General features: G+C 31.1%; 2 protein-coding genes and 1 long non-coding RNA gene across 4 annotated transcripts in view; 2 read left to right on the top strand and 1 right to left on the bottom strand.

Annotated features, from left to right (window-relative positions):
• Nucleotides 1-17,374, top strand: part of LOC130673039 (uncharacterized) — a 154,905-nt gene that overhangs the window by 102,013 nt on the left and 35,518 nt on the right. The window lies entirely within an intron of this gene.
• On the bottom strand, nt 7,731-8,403 carry LOC130673038 (uncharacterized). Its single transcript, XM_057477918.1, has 3 exons — nt 8,155-8,403; nt 7,968-8,088; nt 7,731-7,895 (listed from the first exon to the last, which is right to left on the bottom strand). Exons 1-3 carry the CDS (start codon nt 8,353-8,355, stop codon nt 7,822-7,824), a joined length of 396 nt encoding a protein of 131 aa, XP_057333901.1. The 5' UTR covers nt 8,356-8,403; the 3' UTR covers nt 7,731-7,821.
• Nucleotides 14,904-17,339, top strand: LOC130673037 (tolloid-like protein 1). The gene is made up of 5 exons (XM_057477917.1): nt 14,904-15,337; nt 15,396-15,571; nt 15,647-15,877; nt 16,370-16,594; nt 16,668-17,339. The coding sequence occupies exons 1-5, from the start codon at nt 15,024-15,026 to the stop codon at nt 17,162-17,164; spliced, it is 1,443 nt and encodes a 480-aa protein (XP_057333900.1). The 5' UTR covers nt 14,904-15,023; the 3' UTR covers nt 17,165-17,339.

Genomic DNA, 17,374 nt, shown 5'->3' with positions numbered 1-17,374 from the left:
GAGTGCTGTTGTTTATTATACACAAATGATGTATAATAATATTCAATTGTAATTGACAAGTTTTAATTGCATGTTTTATTTTAAATTTTATTGGCTGAAATTCAAATTTCAATTTATTAATGTTGACATTATATCTATGTATGTTTATTTATTATTATCTCAATAGAGTGAATGAATTTTAATTTTAATTGTTTAATAAAACAGCCATTGAAAGTCTAGGGATCAATGTAAATGACGTTCTAGATATTTTATCCGGTTAAAAAATAAAAAAAATGTTAATTTGAATATTGATCAAGGTACAGAATTAATTGGGTGCTTTAATTTCATACAATATAAAGTTAATTAAACCCTCATTTACGTTAAAATTATATGGGACATAATACAAAGCCGGCTCAAAAGGTAACTTACTATTTTTACTATTTTTTACTTGGTTTTTTTTTTTTTTTTTTTTTTTTTTACGTCAAAGGACTCACATTTCAATTGCTCAACCTGCAGTGCGACAAAAGACCTAAATGCATATATCTGTGCCTACTTTTTTTTTATATATAGAATTAGAAAAAAAAGAAAAGCCAAGAGTCCGTCAGTTAATGTGAAGCGCAGTACGCGACAAAGGAGTTTAATTTTTCCGGTACGGACTCATGATAATGTCAGAAATTTTATTCTTTTTTTAAATAGACAGAATGAATTTAACTCGTGCCGAGTGTTAAGGAGTTTAAGTGCAGTCTTAAACATTCTCACAAAGCTCACTCGACCTCTCCTTTGACTTTTTTTCAAAGTAACAAAAGTACCTCTCTCAAAAATGACCTTATCCTCCACACACTAAAATTCCTGTGATATTTAATTAACAAAATTAACAAAATTATCCACCTACACCATTTAACTCATAATTAAATATTAATTAAAGAGATCAATTTTTTTATTGTCGCGGTAAAATTAATTTAATTATTATTTTATTACTCGTGTGATAATCTGGGAGTTATTTAATCAATTTTCGGCGTTAATACTGTAGGCGTCAGGTATTTCTTAAATTAAAGAGCTCTCTTTAAAGCGATGGGCTGTAAAACCTTCTCGGTATCCTCAGCGTCTGCCTCATCGTCGTCGTCGTTGTCGTCGTCGTTGTAAGGAACAACGAAGTGTACTTGTAATTATAAAATATCGATTTTAATTTCTGTTACGTTATTTTCCGTTCCCTTTCGATTAAAATTTCTTCATTATACGGTTATTTGCCATTTTCATTTTCATTTGTTATTATCTATAGTTGATTATTTTTTATCTATCTGGAACGTGAATCTTTAATTTCCGTTTATAATATTAATTTATACTTAAAAACCTGATAAGCCAACGGTGTGAATAAAAAGTCTAAGAGATTGTGACTTGAAGCCTCTTTTCCGAATTTCATTAGCTAAAGACATGATAAAAATAAACACAATTCACACAACAATAATATAGATAAAAAGTGAAACGTTTGCGCTTGCGTGCGAAAGATGAATTCCAGTTGAGAATTAAGAAATGGCAATGGTAACTCAGATGGTGAAAATCAAGTTACGTCAAGAGCATTTGAGATTTCATACTTTTGTGCTTCCAGGCTCTTTTGCTCTCTGTTCTGCCCTCTGTTCCCTTCCGCCCGTCATCTTTTTCATTTCACATCCACTCGAGTCCTCGCGTGTATACTATACCTACTGGTAAACTTAAACACACACTTTACATAAACTTACATGAGTGCAAACGAGAAACGTCGGGATCCCGAAAGAGCGAGTGAGTAAATTTCATCGAGTTGATCCTCGACATTTTCCTTTTGCTACCCTTTTCAAAATGTTAACACTGTGAGTGTGTGTGTGTGGGTGTGGGTATATCGCGTTACATAAAGCCACGCGGATTTTCTTCTTCCATCCAGCAGCTAGTGAGCTTTAATTCTCTGCTACTGCACTACCGCCACCTTTTTATCCTCAACCTTATACAACATGACATCTGTACCTATATTTATATATTATTAAATCTACAGAGATTTAATTTAGCAGTTTTGTTTACTCAGTAAATCTAAGAGAACAAAAGATATTTAAGTATACAGTATAGAAATCTGACTGAATATTTCTCGTCTCTTAAACTTTAAATATAGGGGAGGGTGGGGCAGAGCGGCCCCCCTAAGCCAATTATTACTTTTTGTGGCTTTCAACCATAAGATCACTTTACTTTTGTCCTATTTCGAACAAATTTATGGAGATTTTGCCGAAATTCTGAAAAAAAATTTTTTTTTGTGGGGCAGAGCGGCCCCCCTCCAAAAAGTGATAAAAAAATTTTTTTTTCTTTTTTTTTTTTAAATTGTTTTCATCATTGAGAATGTGTTCCTTTCTCTTGACATCTATTTTTGTTTTATATTACTCGAAAAAAATTTTTTAAAATGTAATAAATCGTTTACTCTCGATTACCTTAATTACTAATTGTTATTTAATAAAAAAAAAAAAATCAATTCTATAATTTTACTTTATTTCAAAAATTTATCAACTAAAAAAAAAAATTTAATTTTTATAAATTTTTAGTGACCAAATTTGCCTCTTACATAGAGAAACGGCCGAAAAATATAAAAAAATAATTTTTTCGAAAGTTTCAGCTGGTCCATTTTGCCCCAGGTGTTATGCGTAGGGCTAGAAATGTGGAATTATAATAATTTTTTTTTAATTTGACGATAAAAATATGAAAAAATCACTTTTTCAAAATTTTGGGCTTGTCCATTTTGCCCCAAATGTCATGCGTAGGGATAAAAATGCGCAAACATATCGGATTTATAGTAATTAGGCGAAAAAAAAAAAATTTTTTTTTTGATCAAAATTTCAGGGGGGCCGCTCTGCCCCACCCGCCCCTACATTATTTATACTCTTTTAGATTTTTATAAAACTGTTAATACTCGTTGTTTACTGTCTTTGACTTTTGAGACTGAAAATAATTTTAGATACGTACGTCACCATATATATTATCATCATATTGTTGTGTCAGTAACGCGTCCCAAATAATAACTGTGATCAAATATAGCTCTTGGCTTTAATAATTATTTATTCATAAAATATAAAATTACTTGTATTTATATTTAAATGGATAATGAATAATAACAAAAATTATAACGTTATGAATCGATAGATAAAATATATTTTAGAGCACTCGAAAATGAAGCGTAATGCTGAATTAATCCCGAAAGGATTTCAGAATAATTTACATATTCATTTGAGAACTGTCTGTACCAAATAATAAAATTGTTATATACATTTAACTGAATGCCGCTGAATATAGATTATAATTTAAATATTTCCACATGTATATTTAGTTGTTTATAAAATCAATATTGGCTAGACTGTTGTGTACACTCGTCATATAATTATTTAATTCAACTCATAATAAATTATTGTTTTTTATTTTTAAACTATTAACATTGAAAAAAAAAGTGCTAAGAAATCGATTAGAAGTAAATAATAAATTATAATTCGTAATTTTACTTCTACCTTCTTGAACTTTACAAGTTCATATTGTTTTAATGGCTATTGATTTTTTAGTTATTAATGTAGAATAATAATTAATCGATTTTTTTTTCTATACTTTCCAATCGTTCTACTAAAAAATTAACTGAGATTAGAAAAATCTCAGTTTGATTCCATAAAAAACTTGTGATAATTTATGTATATTTAAGTTAAACTTATCACATTGACATTGATTTTCTCACCAAACTAGTATATATATAGGGGAGGGTGGGGCAGAACGGCCTCCATGGGGCAGAGCGCCCCCCCTGAAATTTTGATCAAAAAAAAAGTTTTTGTTTGTTCGCCTAATTACTATAAATCCGATATGTTTGCGCATTTTTAGCCCTACGCATGACATTTGGGGCAAAATGGACAAGCCCAAAATTTTGAAAAAGTGATTTTTTCATATTTTTATCGTCAAATTAAAAAAAAATTATTATAATTCCACATTTCTAGCCCTACGCATAACACCTGGGGCAAAATGGACCAGCCGAAACTTCCGAAAAAATTATTTTTTTATATTTTTCGGCCGTTTCTCTATGTAAGAGGCAAATTTGGTCACTAAAAATATATAAAAATAAAATTTTTTTTTTTAGTTGATAAATTTTTGAAATATAGTAAAACTATAGATTCGTTTTTTTTTTATTTAATAACAATTAGTAATTAAGGTAATCGAGAGTAAACGATTTATTACACCTTAAAAATTTTTTTTCGAGTTATATAAAACCAAAAATAGTTGTCAAGAGAAAGAAATACATCCTTAATGATGAAAACAATTTAAAGAAAAAAAAAAAAAATATCATTTTTTGGAGGAAGGCCTCTCTGCCCCACAAAAAAAATTTTTTTTTCAGAATTTTGGCAAAATGTTCGTAAATTTGTTCGTAATAGGACAAAAGTAAAGTGATCTTATGGTTGAAAGCCACAAAAAGTAATAATTGGCTTAAGGGGGCCGCTCTGCCCCACCCTCCTCTACATATATTTTTATAAAAAATAAAGAACAGGGATTTTGTCAAAGAAGGGAATAAAAAAAAAAATTAAAAGTTTGTAAGATAAATAAATTTAAATATTTATTCAAGAACTGTCTGCACCAACGGAACAGTCGTAAACTGTGAAATAAATCTTATGTGGGCGGATAGAATTGTTGGGGCGAACAACCGAACGTTGATCCAAGGATGTCCCCAGAGAAGGTAAGGGAAAATGCAGCAGTAAGGTAACGAAGAGAAACGATCGTGTCGACGATGCATCTACATTCTGTCTCATCCATTGGCTGTTCTGCTCTATATACTAAATAAATATATATACGTTTGTATTTATACATGGAACGAATCTATGCAAGTACAATTGGTAGATGATAACGTCTACAGACGTTAATAAAATGAGTTATATGCATCAAGATTGTGCTGATGAGAATATCAATGGAGATGATAAGACTTTTAAAAGGATTACTATTACAGCAGTTGGAATCTCTGTATCAGATATAGGTACCTACCAAAATCCACGACTTAGATTATTTAATCAATTACTGTTAATTGGCAATTACTATTGGTGATATGTCGTGGGTTGTGTGGTAGTACAATTGCGGCTGGGCTCTGTTCGAATACACAAAATCTATACCCACATTTGCTAAATTAAATCACTTGCATTTTTTATACTTATTCTGTTTTTAATAACATTACTTTAAACCTTATCATTTAAAATGAATATAATTATAAAAGTATGTTATGATAATATTGGAAAATTTTTAATATAAAACTTTAAATATATAAAATTTTCAGTGGCCGTTATTTTCTCAGCATTAAGATGACAAAGTTATAATCTCCAATAACCGTTGAAAAGCTTACTCAATTTTTTTTTATCATTATAAATTTTAAAGGTATTTTCAAATAGTAGCATTAAAAATTAAATATTAAAAATTAAATATTATATTTATACTGATTAAGTTAAATTAATACGAATGGATATTAAACAGCTGATTAGTGGTTTGATATCTGTGGTCAGTGAATCTAAATGGTGAATTGGTAATTGTTAAATGACGTATTGGTAAATAGAAGCAATGATCAAGTATTAGTAAGGTTCTTTGGTTTATTGTGGATATACATAGGGACTGACGTGATTGTTGAAAGCTCCTGTGTTGGTAACTCAATGAATTCAATCCAATTCTCTCTCGCCACTGCGGTTACTGCTGTATTCCATATGTATATATATATATATATATAGAATATGGACAGTAGCTCTTGAAAGCTCGGCACCAATTACCGTCACGTTGAAAAATATAGTAGCCAGCTGGCAAGCTTAGTTACAACCAAAAGGCTTTAGATGGATAATGTTTGTCTTGGTGTGTTTTGAGCTTGCAAGCACATGTACAAAAGCTCTTGGGCACATGTGTGTAAGCTTCCAAGCACGTGTATAGCTACGGATCTGTACAGGTACGAAAGCTTATGATCACATGTAAAGCTTGCAAACACGATGACATTTAAATATTTTCCTTAAAAAAATTAAATATATCCGTGCTCCGGATAAGTTAAATTGAAATATTTAATAATTGCAGAGCTTTTAGCACTTAGTAACTTTTAAGCATTTTTGAAAATGAAACAACGAGTTTCCGCAAAAAAAACTCTGTGTAAAATTATTTCTTTAGTTTTCTTTCATTGTTTATTTTCTGTCGTTGAAAAAAAAAAATTTGTCTTTTGGTTGCTCATTTTTTCCTATGTGGGACCCGCTCGTAAGGTTTGTAAGGGACGTTGAGCTTTACCGGAGATATCTAACTCGTGGTACTCTTTTTAAACTTTTTTTAATCGCAGGCACTGAATACGCGGGCATTACGTAACGACTCGTTGGTAAGACGGGTATGCAAATAGGCCAACAGTATAATTTATAGCCGTCACGGAAGTAACTCAAGACAAAAGAGGGATGATGGTGCTGATGGTGAAGTGGAGGGAGATAAAAATATATAGATATATAAAATCATTGAGTTTACTCCGTGACCTATCTTGCCGAGAAAATTCAAACCCCGGAAATCCCATATGTCAATTTCCGGATATTGTACAAGTCACACGTTATCCGGAAATTATCCAATTTTCTTTCCTTTGATTTATAAGCGATTAACTCTGTTAGTATTAAAAATTTTTTTTTTTTTTATTCTGTTTAATGCCCAAATATTAAATTCTACAGTGTAGCTGTCTAAAATTTTTATCATTGCTCTCAAATTATTTTTATCCACCAAATAATAATATTTTATGTATTACATCCTGTGATAAAATATATTCTAAATTTAAAAATATATTTTTTATCATCACTTCTAAGTTGATAAACGATTTGTAAAAAAAAAAAAAAAATTACGTAGATATATATTTTTATTAAATAATTATCAACTTATGTGTAATTGCCTATAAAGTAATAAGAGATAAGTCAAAAAAACAAAATCATTAAATATTATTTATAGAAGTTAATGACAAACTTAACGACGGTAATTAACATCTAATACTACGACGATTTTATTAAACTTTTTTATTCCATGTGTGATTGTCAAGTCAAAAAAATAAATTTATTTAAAATAATCTCGAGACATTAACGCTTTCTTTAGATAAAAGACACTGAAAATAATTAATAAAATTTATTAAAGTAATAATAGATGGAATTGAGGCTTTGATATTAAATATTATATCTATTTATTCCAAAATAACAATCCTGTGTTTTTTAAAGTTATATGTGAGAACTGTAACTACGAAAAGTCATTTTTAGTAACGGCTACCAAAATTTGGAATCAACTACCCTCAAATCTTGTTGCACTAAATACATATCATTTATTTTTTTTAAGTACAATTTTAATTATGGATTTATTAATTTAATGTTGAGAGTCTATACTGCACTATAAAATTTTTTTACTTCAAGTATTATTGTATTTATTTAGAAATTATTTTTTTTTCTAATTTTTGTAAATAATGTCCCTTAGAGAACTTAGTCTTCAGGCCCAAAAATTTATGATAGAAAAATGATTAAATAAATATTAAGAATTCAGATCTGCCTGTTACTCATCATTCCTCAAAAATGATATATATATTATATATTAATTGTATTTGCGGCCCTTATTAGGGGACATAAGTCTCAGGGCTAATAAAATTATAAAATAAATAAATAACAAATAATTTGAGTAAATTATCATAATAAAATGGAACTTAAACTATAAATAAATAGAGATACACCTAAATATGATATTTTGTCGATTTATTATTTTCATTACAGACTCAATATTACATGGATGGTATTTTAATATTTTTTCGTCTATGTAATTTTGTCAAAACTGCCTTTTATTTTCTTAATTTGCATTCTTGAATGGAGCATCGATACACTTGTGAATCAGTGTGGCTGTTTCAACTGGAGAATCGCCCTCTGCAATTTATTTAAAATTATAATTATCAAACATAATTTAGGTTTAATAAAATAATAAGTTAAAAGTATTACTGAGGCTTGAACAGTTTCTAACTATTTGCCAAAACTCTGGCGTAAGATCTGGTGAGTTCAACGTTTCAGGAGATAATATTTTTAGTAATTTATCCAAATGAAATGTATTCTCAGCATCAATCTATTAAATAATTAATTAACTGAATGAATATTATTGTTGTTAAGTAATTAAAAATGAAAAACTTACCATATCTTCGTCACGCATACACTTTGATTCGCGCTCGTAAAATTTTTTCTCACCCATTTTATTTCTCATTTGATAAAAATTTTCTACTATAGCAGAAAGTTCCATCGGCGGATCGGGTTGAAATTCGTCACACATTTTCGCAGTGGTGCCGGAAATTGACGACAACATTTGGATACACACAAGTATCAGCAGAAAATACATGATTTTTTAATTTTTTCTTCAATCGATTCAGCACGAACGATCACTGTGTTACCAAAGAAAAAAAATCCGACTTTTATATAATTTGGAACCACCAATACGTCCCATTTAAAAATAATTATTTTTTTTTCTTTTTTTCTATTGGTCAGTATTTTTATTAAAAATTTGGAATTTTTGTCCATTAAAAAATAGCAATTAAAATTGTTTTTTATTACTTTTAATAGTGACTAGTGATTGTAGAGGTAAAAAACAAAGTAATTAAAAATTATTAAAAGACATTGAACACCTTTCTCACATAAAAAGTACAATAATGAACTTACGTGTATAGGAGTAATGTTATTATAAATTTTTGGTAATATTTTTATAAATGTTATGGCTTAGTTATTGTTTTATTCATAATTAATTAGGCATGAATATGCAAGAGGTTGACATCATCAGTAAGGTTAAATAAAGCAAGTTACTGATCTGTTGCAAAATGCTTGAGGGAAAGCTTTAATTCGCTAATTAGTTTGCTGGTTAATCTTAACACATGTTACTCTTCCTCAACTTCTACAAGATTTAACATATAATGATAATAATAATAAATAAAATACTATATTTATAATTATACAGAGTAAAAAATTTGCTATTCAAAATTTTATTTCCCAAATAGAATAATTTATTAAATAAGCTTTTACATAATCTCATAATATTTATCGAAATATATTTGCAACCCACACTATTCTAAAAAAAAATTTTTCAAAATAATTAGAGTTAAAAATAGCAGATGAAAAAATAATAATAAGAGTAAAAAAAATAAAATAAACTCAGCGTCAAAGAGATCGCGAGTAAGCCGAAGAGTGCTCTCGGTCGTGACCTGTGACGAGTGAAAAGGATACAGAGAGAAAAAGGGCATGAAAAAATAAGAGAGAAGGAGAAGGAGAAATTATAGTGTACATTTTAACCGGGGGTTACTGGTCTTAGAGGGCGCCAGGTAACATGGACAGGTCACAAGCAATGACGTCATTGGGCGCGTCATAACGGCAACCCTCTCTGGATCAATGACGCGACCTTGCCGATACGATGAGCCCCACCACCATCAGCAGCTTCTCCACCTTCACCACTTCCTCGTCTTCCTCTACCGCCACCGCTCCCAGCGCTCAAAGGGGCGGCGGCTGTTTCTGCTGCAACCTGGCAACCCTGTCTATATTTAGCATCTTCCCAACTCGCTCACTCATACCAACAGCCACTGTCATACTAATATCTACATCTATCTATCTATATATATATATATATTCTCTTTCCATTATATTCAATCCTCCCGCCATGCGCATTACACTTACCTGACATCTGGCGGACGCGTCACATTACTTACATTCACTTTAACTCACTGAATCACATGACACATAAAACTAGGCAAATCTTTGCATGCACACCTCGCGGCTATACTATCATACCAAAATAAATTTTTTTCTTTTTCACTGATATTTTTCATTTTATTATTTTATATTTTTCGTCATGTAAACGTAACTAACGTTAAAAGAAGTCACTATGTAATTTGCCAAAAAATACACAGTGGTTTGTTAGTTATGAAAAAATTGGGACCATTGGATTCCAATGGTCCTGATGAGCGACCTCGACACATAGGTAGTAATTGGTAAGCAAAGACCTCAACTTTATGGTTGAGTACACCGCTCTTTTATCACCTGCCGGGGAAGCTACTGGCTATTTGACCTGCGCTGCCATGGGTCAGGTTTTCTTTAAGACCTGACAAATTGGCGGCGGGTTAGATGTTTCGGCGTAGAGGCTCTGTACACGCAACCTCTAGGCAAATCTTTATGATATATTTATTTATTTATTATACTAATTAATTTTTAATTTATTTTATCTGATTAAATTATCTGTAGCTATTTTTTAAAGCTTGTTATTTAAGGGCATTATCAACTATTATTTCACCTTCAGCCCTTCTTTTATAAAATATGGAATTGATATCGATGTACAGATATACATTAGACTAACTGAAAATGAAAAACGGAATATCAGGTTTTAAATTTTTATTGCCCGACAATGTGTGATGTATAAACCACTCAATTGCAAAACTATGTATGTATGTAAAATAGTCGAGAAGAAAGATGGCAAGAAAAAGGAGCCAGTATAAAACAAATTTAACGTTAACAGCAATGGATATAGATATAAATTAGACGATTAAATGGATGTTGAAAAAAAAAAAAAAAAAAAAATCCCGTAAGTTAATGTGTTGTGGGATGACTATATCCAGGGGAATTTAAAATTGCACGACTCGGTTGATTCAACAATTGAACCAAAGACACGTTTTGGGCTTTTGGGATTTATCAAGACTGAAAATTGAAAGTCTCAACTGATAATAAAAATTGTAATTCAAAATCAAAAGTCTTTAAATAAAATTGTTTGTGGAAAATAAAATTTTATTGGTGATAAAAAAAGTAGATTGATGATGAAAAGATTTTAAAAAAGTGTCCCATCAGTTTATCGTATTTTCCTGTTTATCCGTGAAACTCTCAACGAGCCGGAAGTGTTGAAGAAGCCACATGAGAGATCAGCAGCAGCAGCAGTAGCAGCAGCATTGCAACCAAGTAGTCGGGGTATGAGGATGCGGATATACGAGTGAGGATGAAAGTCAGTACCAGCCAGTACAGGGGTTGGGCTCAGTTGGGCTCGAGACGGTATAAGGCAGAGTGAGGATGCCCCAGAGAAAGAAATATATATGTATATATAGCAAATGGTAAATGCAAAGTTTGTAGTCTGTACAAGTCAAGAGGGTTCTTCTCGGACTCTCATCTCTCAACTTCTTTTTGATATTCACCTCCTTGAAGCGATGCACCAGCAAACTAAATATAAGAGTGTTAGTCTTTTTTTTTTTCTCAACTTTTTCTTGTTTCTTTATTTATTTTTTACTCTATTTCTCTATTTAACTTGAGTGTAGGTTATTTTTGATGACGTCAAAATCACGTGGATACAGATTACATCAAGTTGTTAAAGTAACTTTAAAACTTTTTTTTTTACAGAAGCTCTGCTGGGCTTATAAAGTTGTTGGTGTTGTTGCTTTTGTTGTTGCTGTTGCTGTTTCTGTTGCTGGGATTTAGCGAGTGACGTTATTTATTTACAAGTAAATGAGGAGAATAATCTAAATTTTACACTTAAAGTTTCCTATAAATAAAATAATCTCACTGACATTTATATTTCATTTAATTTATTCACTAAAATACTTAAAACTTTTTAAATTATAAATTATTTAGTATAAAGAAAAAGAAATAAAATAAATAAAAATCATAGAATTGGACTTACATAATGTCTAAGACAAAAATAAAATAGCTACGCTCCATTTCCTAGTATGCTCGTGGGAGTTTTCTTTCCCTTACGTTAGATCCATTTATCATCTATTTACTGACTTATTTTCTGTACCTCTCAGTGTTACTATTTTTTAAACTTTTTTTTTCTTATCCACTTTTTATAATTCTTTAGTTTGTCAGCTCGGAAATCAGAATCGCCGATGATTTTTCACCTTGTCTCCGGATATCGTTCGTTTATTTTTTTTTTTCAAAACCAAAAAATACCTTTTTTCGCGATTTACTGCATAACTTAATCATTTTCTTGTTTTTCAACAAACAATAACATCAACTAAATTAATAAACACAATAAATTTTTTTTTTTTAATCCTACTAAATTAATCCTCAAAAAATTTATTGGAAAAAACAAATCCATGAAACAGAATAATAATAATAATAATAATAACAAAGTTATGTTAAGTACGAAATATGTATACAGAATATTTAACGTAAGCTTAAAAGTGTAAATGCCTCTCACGGTTGCAAACTGACCTTTTAAAGTGATGTTTGCATTTTTAGTTACTCCGTGGCATGAATTCCCGATGCTTATACATAAATCAAACGGAACTTTGGTGTAGTATATATATAGAGGAAGTATATTCTGATACAGGAGAGGATTGAGAGACTTGTCTTGAATTTTATCCCTATCATGAATCTAAAATTTACTACTCTATACTTCCGGAGCATTATATCACGCGGATTAATCCTTAAAATGTCTTTAAATATTTTTTTTGGTAAAAATAATTAATCATAACAAAAAGCGTGTTTAAATAATAATAATATTTATCATAAAATGGTATTTATTATTAACACTGGGTCTTAACCGAGCGTCATTAGGTGACGGGGAAAAATAATCGTTTGCGGCTCAACGGGGGCTCGGGCTGGATAGGGCGCGAAATACACAAATTCAAAGGACAGAAGGGTAACAAAAGAGTGTTGGGTCGCCAGGGAAGCTTCAGGGGAGAGTATTGTTGTATTATAGCAGTGCTTTGAATGGTACTTGCGGTGATAAATCGATGGCCTCGCGCGAGTGCTGAAATGCGAATGATGCGGTTGGAAGAGAGCTCGATTTTATAGTGCCCCAGCGGTTAACATTGTTATTTAATAAGCTTCATTATGCCATCCCGCCATGCCGCCATGCCGCCATTACGCTTATACATTCCCATCTCTCTCACTTTAACAAATTTTACTCCCACCCATCTCTTTTTATCTCCACACATAGATATACTAGCAGTTTATTTATGTTCTCGCTCCCATGGAAGACCTTTAAACTCACTCGCGTACACATCCCATCCCATTCCCATCCCCCCATCCCCCCATCGCTCTATCACTCCCGTGTATACTCAAAACTCTGGAATATACATAAGCAAACTTGATACGCCCGTCGCTTGTGGTACCCTCACACCCTTCTCTCTCTCATTAACGTCATTATTTTGTTAATGTCATAATTATAACAAAAATTATTCATTTTTTATTATATTTATACTGCAAAAATAGTTGAGTAAATAATTGTTGATGGAAATAATAATTGAAAAATAAAAAAATAATACATTTATCGATAAATTTTAAATCAACATATAAGAGAATGATAAATATGATGTATTTTAATACAAAAACAAGACACCTGCTCCACATCCCAACACCCTAAAGCAATCCAAGTGTTCATATAATAGTAATAAAGATACATGAACGTTAAAATGCATCGATGAACTCGCTCGCTGAATATTAAACGTCTCTTGCTCGAGTTTCGATAATAGCCTGAGACCCAGTCCCAGCTCCAGCCTCAGCCCAGGTAAAGAGAGATGGATAGATTACTGTAGAGTAAAGTATATAAATCTGTATATATATATATATATTTATATTTATATGTAGATGTGTAGAGATGAAAGAAAAAAGTATTAGTCAGGGTGACTAGATGTATGGTAGATCTGCTGGTAGCTTTCGAAATTGCAGCGCTCAACCGGAGAGTTTTAATGAGAGGTGAAGTACGTATTAAAACTGAAACTACGAGTGCATCGAAACGGGCCAGAGATATGCAATCACAATAGCTCTCGATCAAGTGCCCATGAGGATTCAGTCGTGTTCATTTGCATTATTTTTCATTTATTTATTTACATTTTTTCTGTTTTTTTATTTTTACTTTAGATCCAGTAGCAATAATACGGTATTATAGCCATTGGATTTGATTTATTGCGTTCGAATGTCAATTAATATAAATATTTAAATAATTATATTATTTATTATATGGACGTTTGGCGATGGAGCAGAGGTATCAGTGGAAAAATATACAAGGATTTGAGGCTCCTGCATAAACCATTAAACGCTGCTCTGCAATGCGGTCCTTCGGCTCGTCCTTTTTTCTTCACGCTCTACAAAAGTATCACGGGTGAAATAAAAAATAAATATATACATGTAAGTTGATATATTTGTATGTATGTATGTATGTATATGATACTATACGGGTGATGCGAAAAGACGGGCTGTCTTAAGGTTTTATGGCTCAGAGCTGTGTCAGTCGTAACGCCTTTACCCATCAGACCCATTGCTACTTTATTTTTTTAACCAAACTTGCTCTTGTATTTGTATACAACTTTTTCTAATTTCATTAACTTGCGTGTTTTATTACATCAATAGATAACTTTGGACCTATTGTTGGCAAAGCGGAAAATTAAACATAAAATTTTATTTAACTTGAATTTTAAATTGTCTTTAGTTTTATCTCTACATGAATTTAAATAATACTTATTTTTTCAAAATAAATCAACAAATTACTGATATTTATATTTTTTAATAAATTTAATAATTGTAGAAAAAACTAATTAAAACCTACTAAACGCTCTCGGTTTATTACATACGATTAAATAAATCAAATACGATAAAAGTACTATTTAATTTCTCCGAAATGAACAAGAGAGGGAACCGAATAATATGCAGTACAGGGGGCATAAAGTTATCAAAATATTTAAATTGCTATTCTATCAGCATCCGAATCCCCTCCTCGTTTCTTGTCACCAGAAATTATTTATCATTTACTCAGAAGTCACGTTATTTCACTTTTTGAAATTTATGAGCTTGTTCTTGAGAACTGATATTGTGAAACACGGCTGCATAATAACTTTCGGTCAAGTAATCTAATCTCAATTATTATATATTTATTTATTTGTTGTACTAATTAAAACTTAAATAATCAATTAAAATGTTTTTAAAATAAGAGTGTGTCAGTCGTGAGTTTATTTCGAATCAGTTGTTGCCAAAAAGACTTTTAGACCACAAGTAATTTTCATCTTAAATGCCTGATATATTTGAATCTTATAAACTTTTAATAGAATGATGATTCTCGGTCTTCGTGTTATTAATAAATTATTATTGATTCTTATAATAATTATTTTAATCTCGATATCTCAAATAGTGTCTTTAGAAAAATTTATAAAAAAAAGATCATTAGCTATTGCAAGTGACGATCCGCAATGGGATTATGGTATTATTCCGTACAAAATAAATTACACGGGTTTCGATAGAAATACGAGAATAACGCTTGTGAAAGCTATGAGATATTGGGAGAGGTATGCGTGCATACAATTTATTGAATTAGACGCAAATCCACATCCTAGTTATGTATTGTTTACTTATAAAGAGAAAATGTAAGTAATTAATGACGTTTTCGAGAATAAATTAAAAAAATATATAATTTTCAACCAGGTGCCAATCACCGATTGGACGATATCAAAACGGATGTCTAGAAATAAAATTGTGTAATACTTGTAAATTTCGGGGAATCGTTCATGAATTAGGACATATCATAGGTTTGATCCACGAACACCAGCGTCCAGATCGTGATAAATATATCAGAGTTAACGAAAAAAATATTCAACCCGGTAAGAAAAAAAAATAGTGGTAATGTTTCGTAAAATATCTTGAATTTGATTGTTTTCTCGTAATTTATACGACAGGTTATGAGCATAATTTTGTCACAAGGAATAATAACAACAGTCGTACTTTCGGTTTGCCTTACGACGTAAATTCTCTGATGCATTATACGAAATATGAATTTGCAGTAAACGAGTCTCAGAGTATATTGACACCGTTGAATAAAATGGCCAGTGAAAGTCTGGATGTAGGAGAAGCTACCAAACCGAGTAAAATCGATATTGAGACAGTAAATCGTCTTTATAATTGTCCAGGTAAACAATACTTGTTACGTTATAAATAAAAATGTTGAAACATTGTAATCCTATATATAAAAATCGTATGAAATGTGTGGGGATATTCTCCGCAATAAGATTTCTGTGGATTACTATCCGTGGTGAAATGTACAGTTATTCCGAACAAAACATAAGTTATAGGGCACTCTCCAAAAAATACCTCTAGATCGTGTCATCTTTCCGCATCCGTCCGAGGCTGATTACTGAATAAATAAAGTTCTTCCTAGTGTTTTTGTGTTTTTAACTTTTAGAGGGCTTCATTATAAACAAAAACTGTCTATGTTATGTAGAGTTATTCCCAACGGAGAAAAATTTATGGGCTACACTTTATAAGAATGCATAGCCGCGATCCTCCCTTACCCTTCCTGGCCGTACTTGCGGTCGTCAGTCGAAAAAAGAATTTTTCCTGGGACTTTTTGGATTTTCCTCGACTAGAGAATTTTCTAATTATCAATTATTTGTATTGAACAGAATGTAGGAAAATTCTACAAAGCTCACATGGAATTATCGAATCACCTTTAGTTTCAAAAGATTTATTTACAAGCAAAGATTTTCAATGTGAATGGAGAATCACGGTCGCTCATGGTCATCGTATTGAGCTCAAGATCACTTCATTAGACATTTATCTAAACGTTAACTGTTCAAATGATTATCTAGAAATCACAGATGGATATTGGGTGAAAAGTCCTCTTTTGGGTAACTGTTTAATGCAATTAGTAAGTACTAATTTTCAGTAATCAATTCAAATGCAATTATTATTCTTTTTAAGGTCGTTACTGTGGAAATGAAAGTGAACCTTTACATTTATTTTCCACCGGCAATCGTATGCTAGTCAGGTACCGAAAATATGGTTACGATCTCCACAAGGGTTTCGATGCTCACTACCAATCAGTTTGTAATCACACTATGTATATCAATGATGAACTGGTTTCTCTAGAGTCACCAAATTATCCTGAACCGTACGGACTCGATGTAAAATGCACTTGGCATCTTGTCACAAAAAAAAATTATCAAATATTGATGACATTAAACTACTTCAAGCTTGAGCGTAGCAAAAATTGTGTCTACGATTCTTTACAAGTACGAGATGGTGATAATAATTCTTCCCCACTTATCGGAAGTTATTGCGGCGAAATGGATCCTTGGGAAATTACGTCGACTGATAATAATCTATATGTCACATTTGTCAGTGACTCATTCGAGCAAGATAACGGATTTTCAGCTTCATTAATTACGAAACCCAGTATAAATTCAATACCCGATTAAAAAGCTCTATCTGAAATTACCAAAAACGAGGCCATACTATAATATCTTTTGAATGTTCCTTTCTACAGGCGTTCAATATTATTAGTCCTTTTTAATAGAATCCTCTAAACAAAGACACAGGATGATACTGTATGGAATGTACTATATTAAATAAAAATTTATTTTTAACTCAAAACTTAAGGAAAACTATTTTGATTGTTTCTTGAATAT

This window comes from Microplitis mediator, chromosome 8 (assembly GCF_029852145.1).
Source record: "Microplitis mediator isolate UGA2020A chromosome 8, iyMicMedi2.1, whole genome shotgun sequence".
NCBI lineage: Eukaryota > Metazoa > Arthropoda > Insecta > Hymenoptera > Braconidae > Microplitis > Microplitis mediator.
The sequence above is the reverse complement of the archived record's forward strand: the minus strand, read 5'-3'. Positions and strand labels throughout refer to the sequence as shown.

Bases quoted from the DNA above. Each gene is read 5' to 3' on its own strand.
- LOC130673038 (XM_057477918.1), bottom strand. From the start codon at position 8,355: ATGTATTTTCTGCTGATACTTGTGTGTATCCAAATGTTGTCGTCAATT. The intron at 8,089-8,154 runs GTAAGTTTTTCA...ATTATTTAATAG, and splicing joins GTATGCGTGACGAAGATATG to ATTGATGCTGAGAATACATT. The intron at 7,896-7,967 runs GTAATACTTTTA...AATAAATTGCAG, and splicing joins TAGAAACTGTTCAAGCCTCA to AGGGCGATTCTCCAGTTGAA.
- LOC130673037 (XM_057477917.1), top strand. From the start codon at position 15,024: ATGATGATTCTCGGTCTTCGTGTTATTAATAAATTATTATTGATTCTT. The intron at 15,572-15,646 runs GTAAGAAAAAAA...TTTATACGACAG, and splicing joins CGAAAAAAATATTCAACCCG to GTTATGAGCATAATTTTGTC. The intron at 15,878-16,369 runs GTAAACAATACT...TGTATTGAACAG, and splicing joins TCGTCTTTATAATTGTCCAG to AATGTAGGAAAATTCTACAA.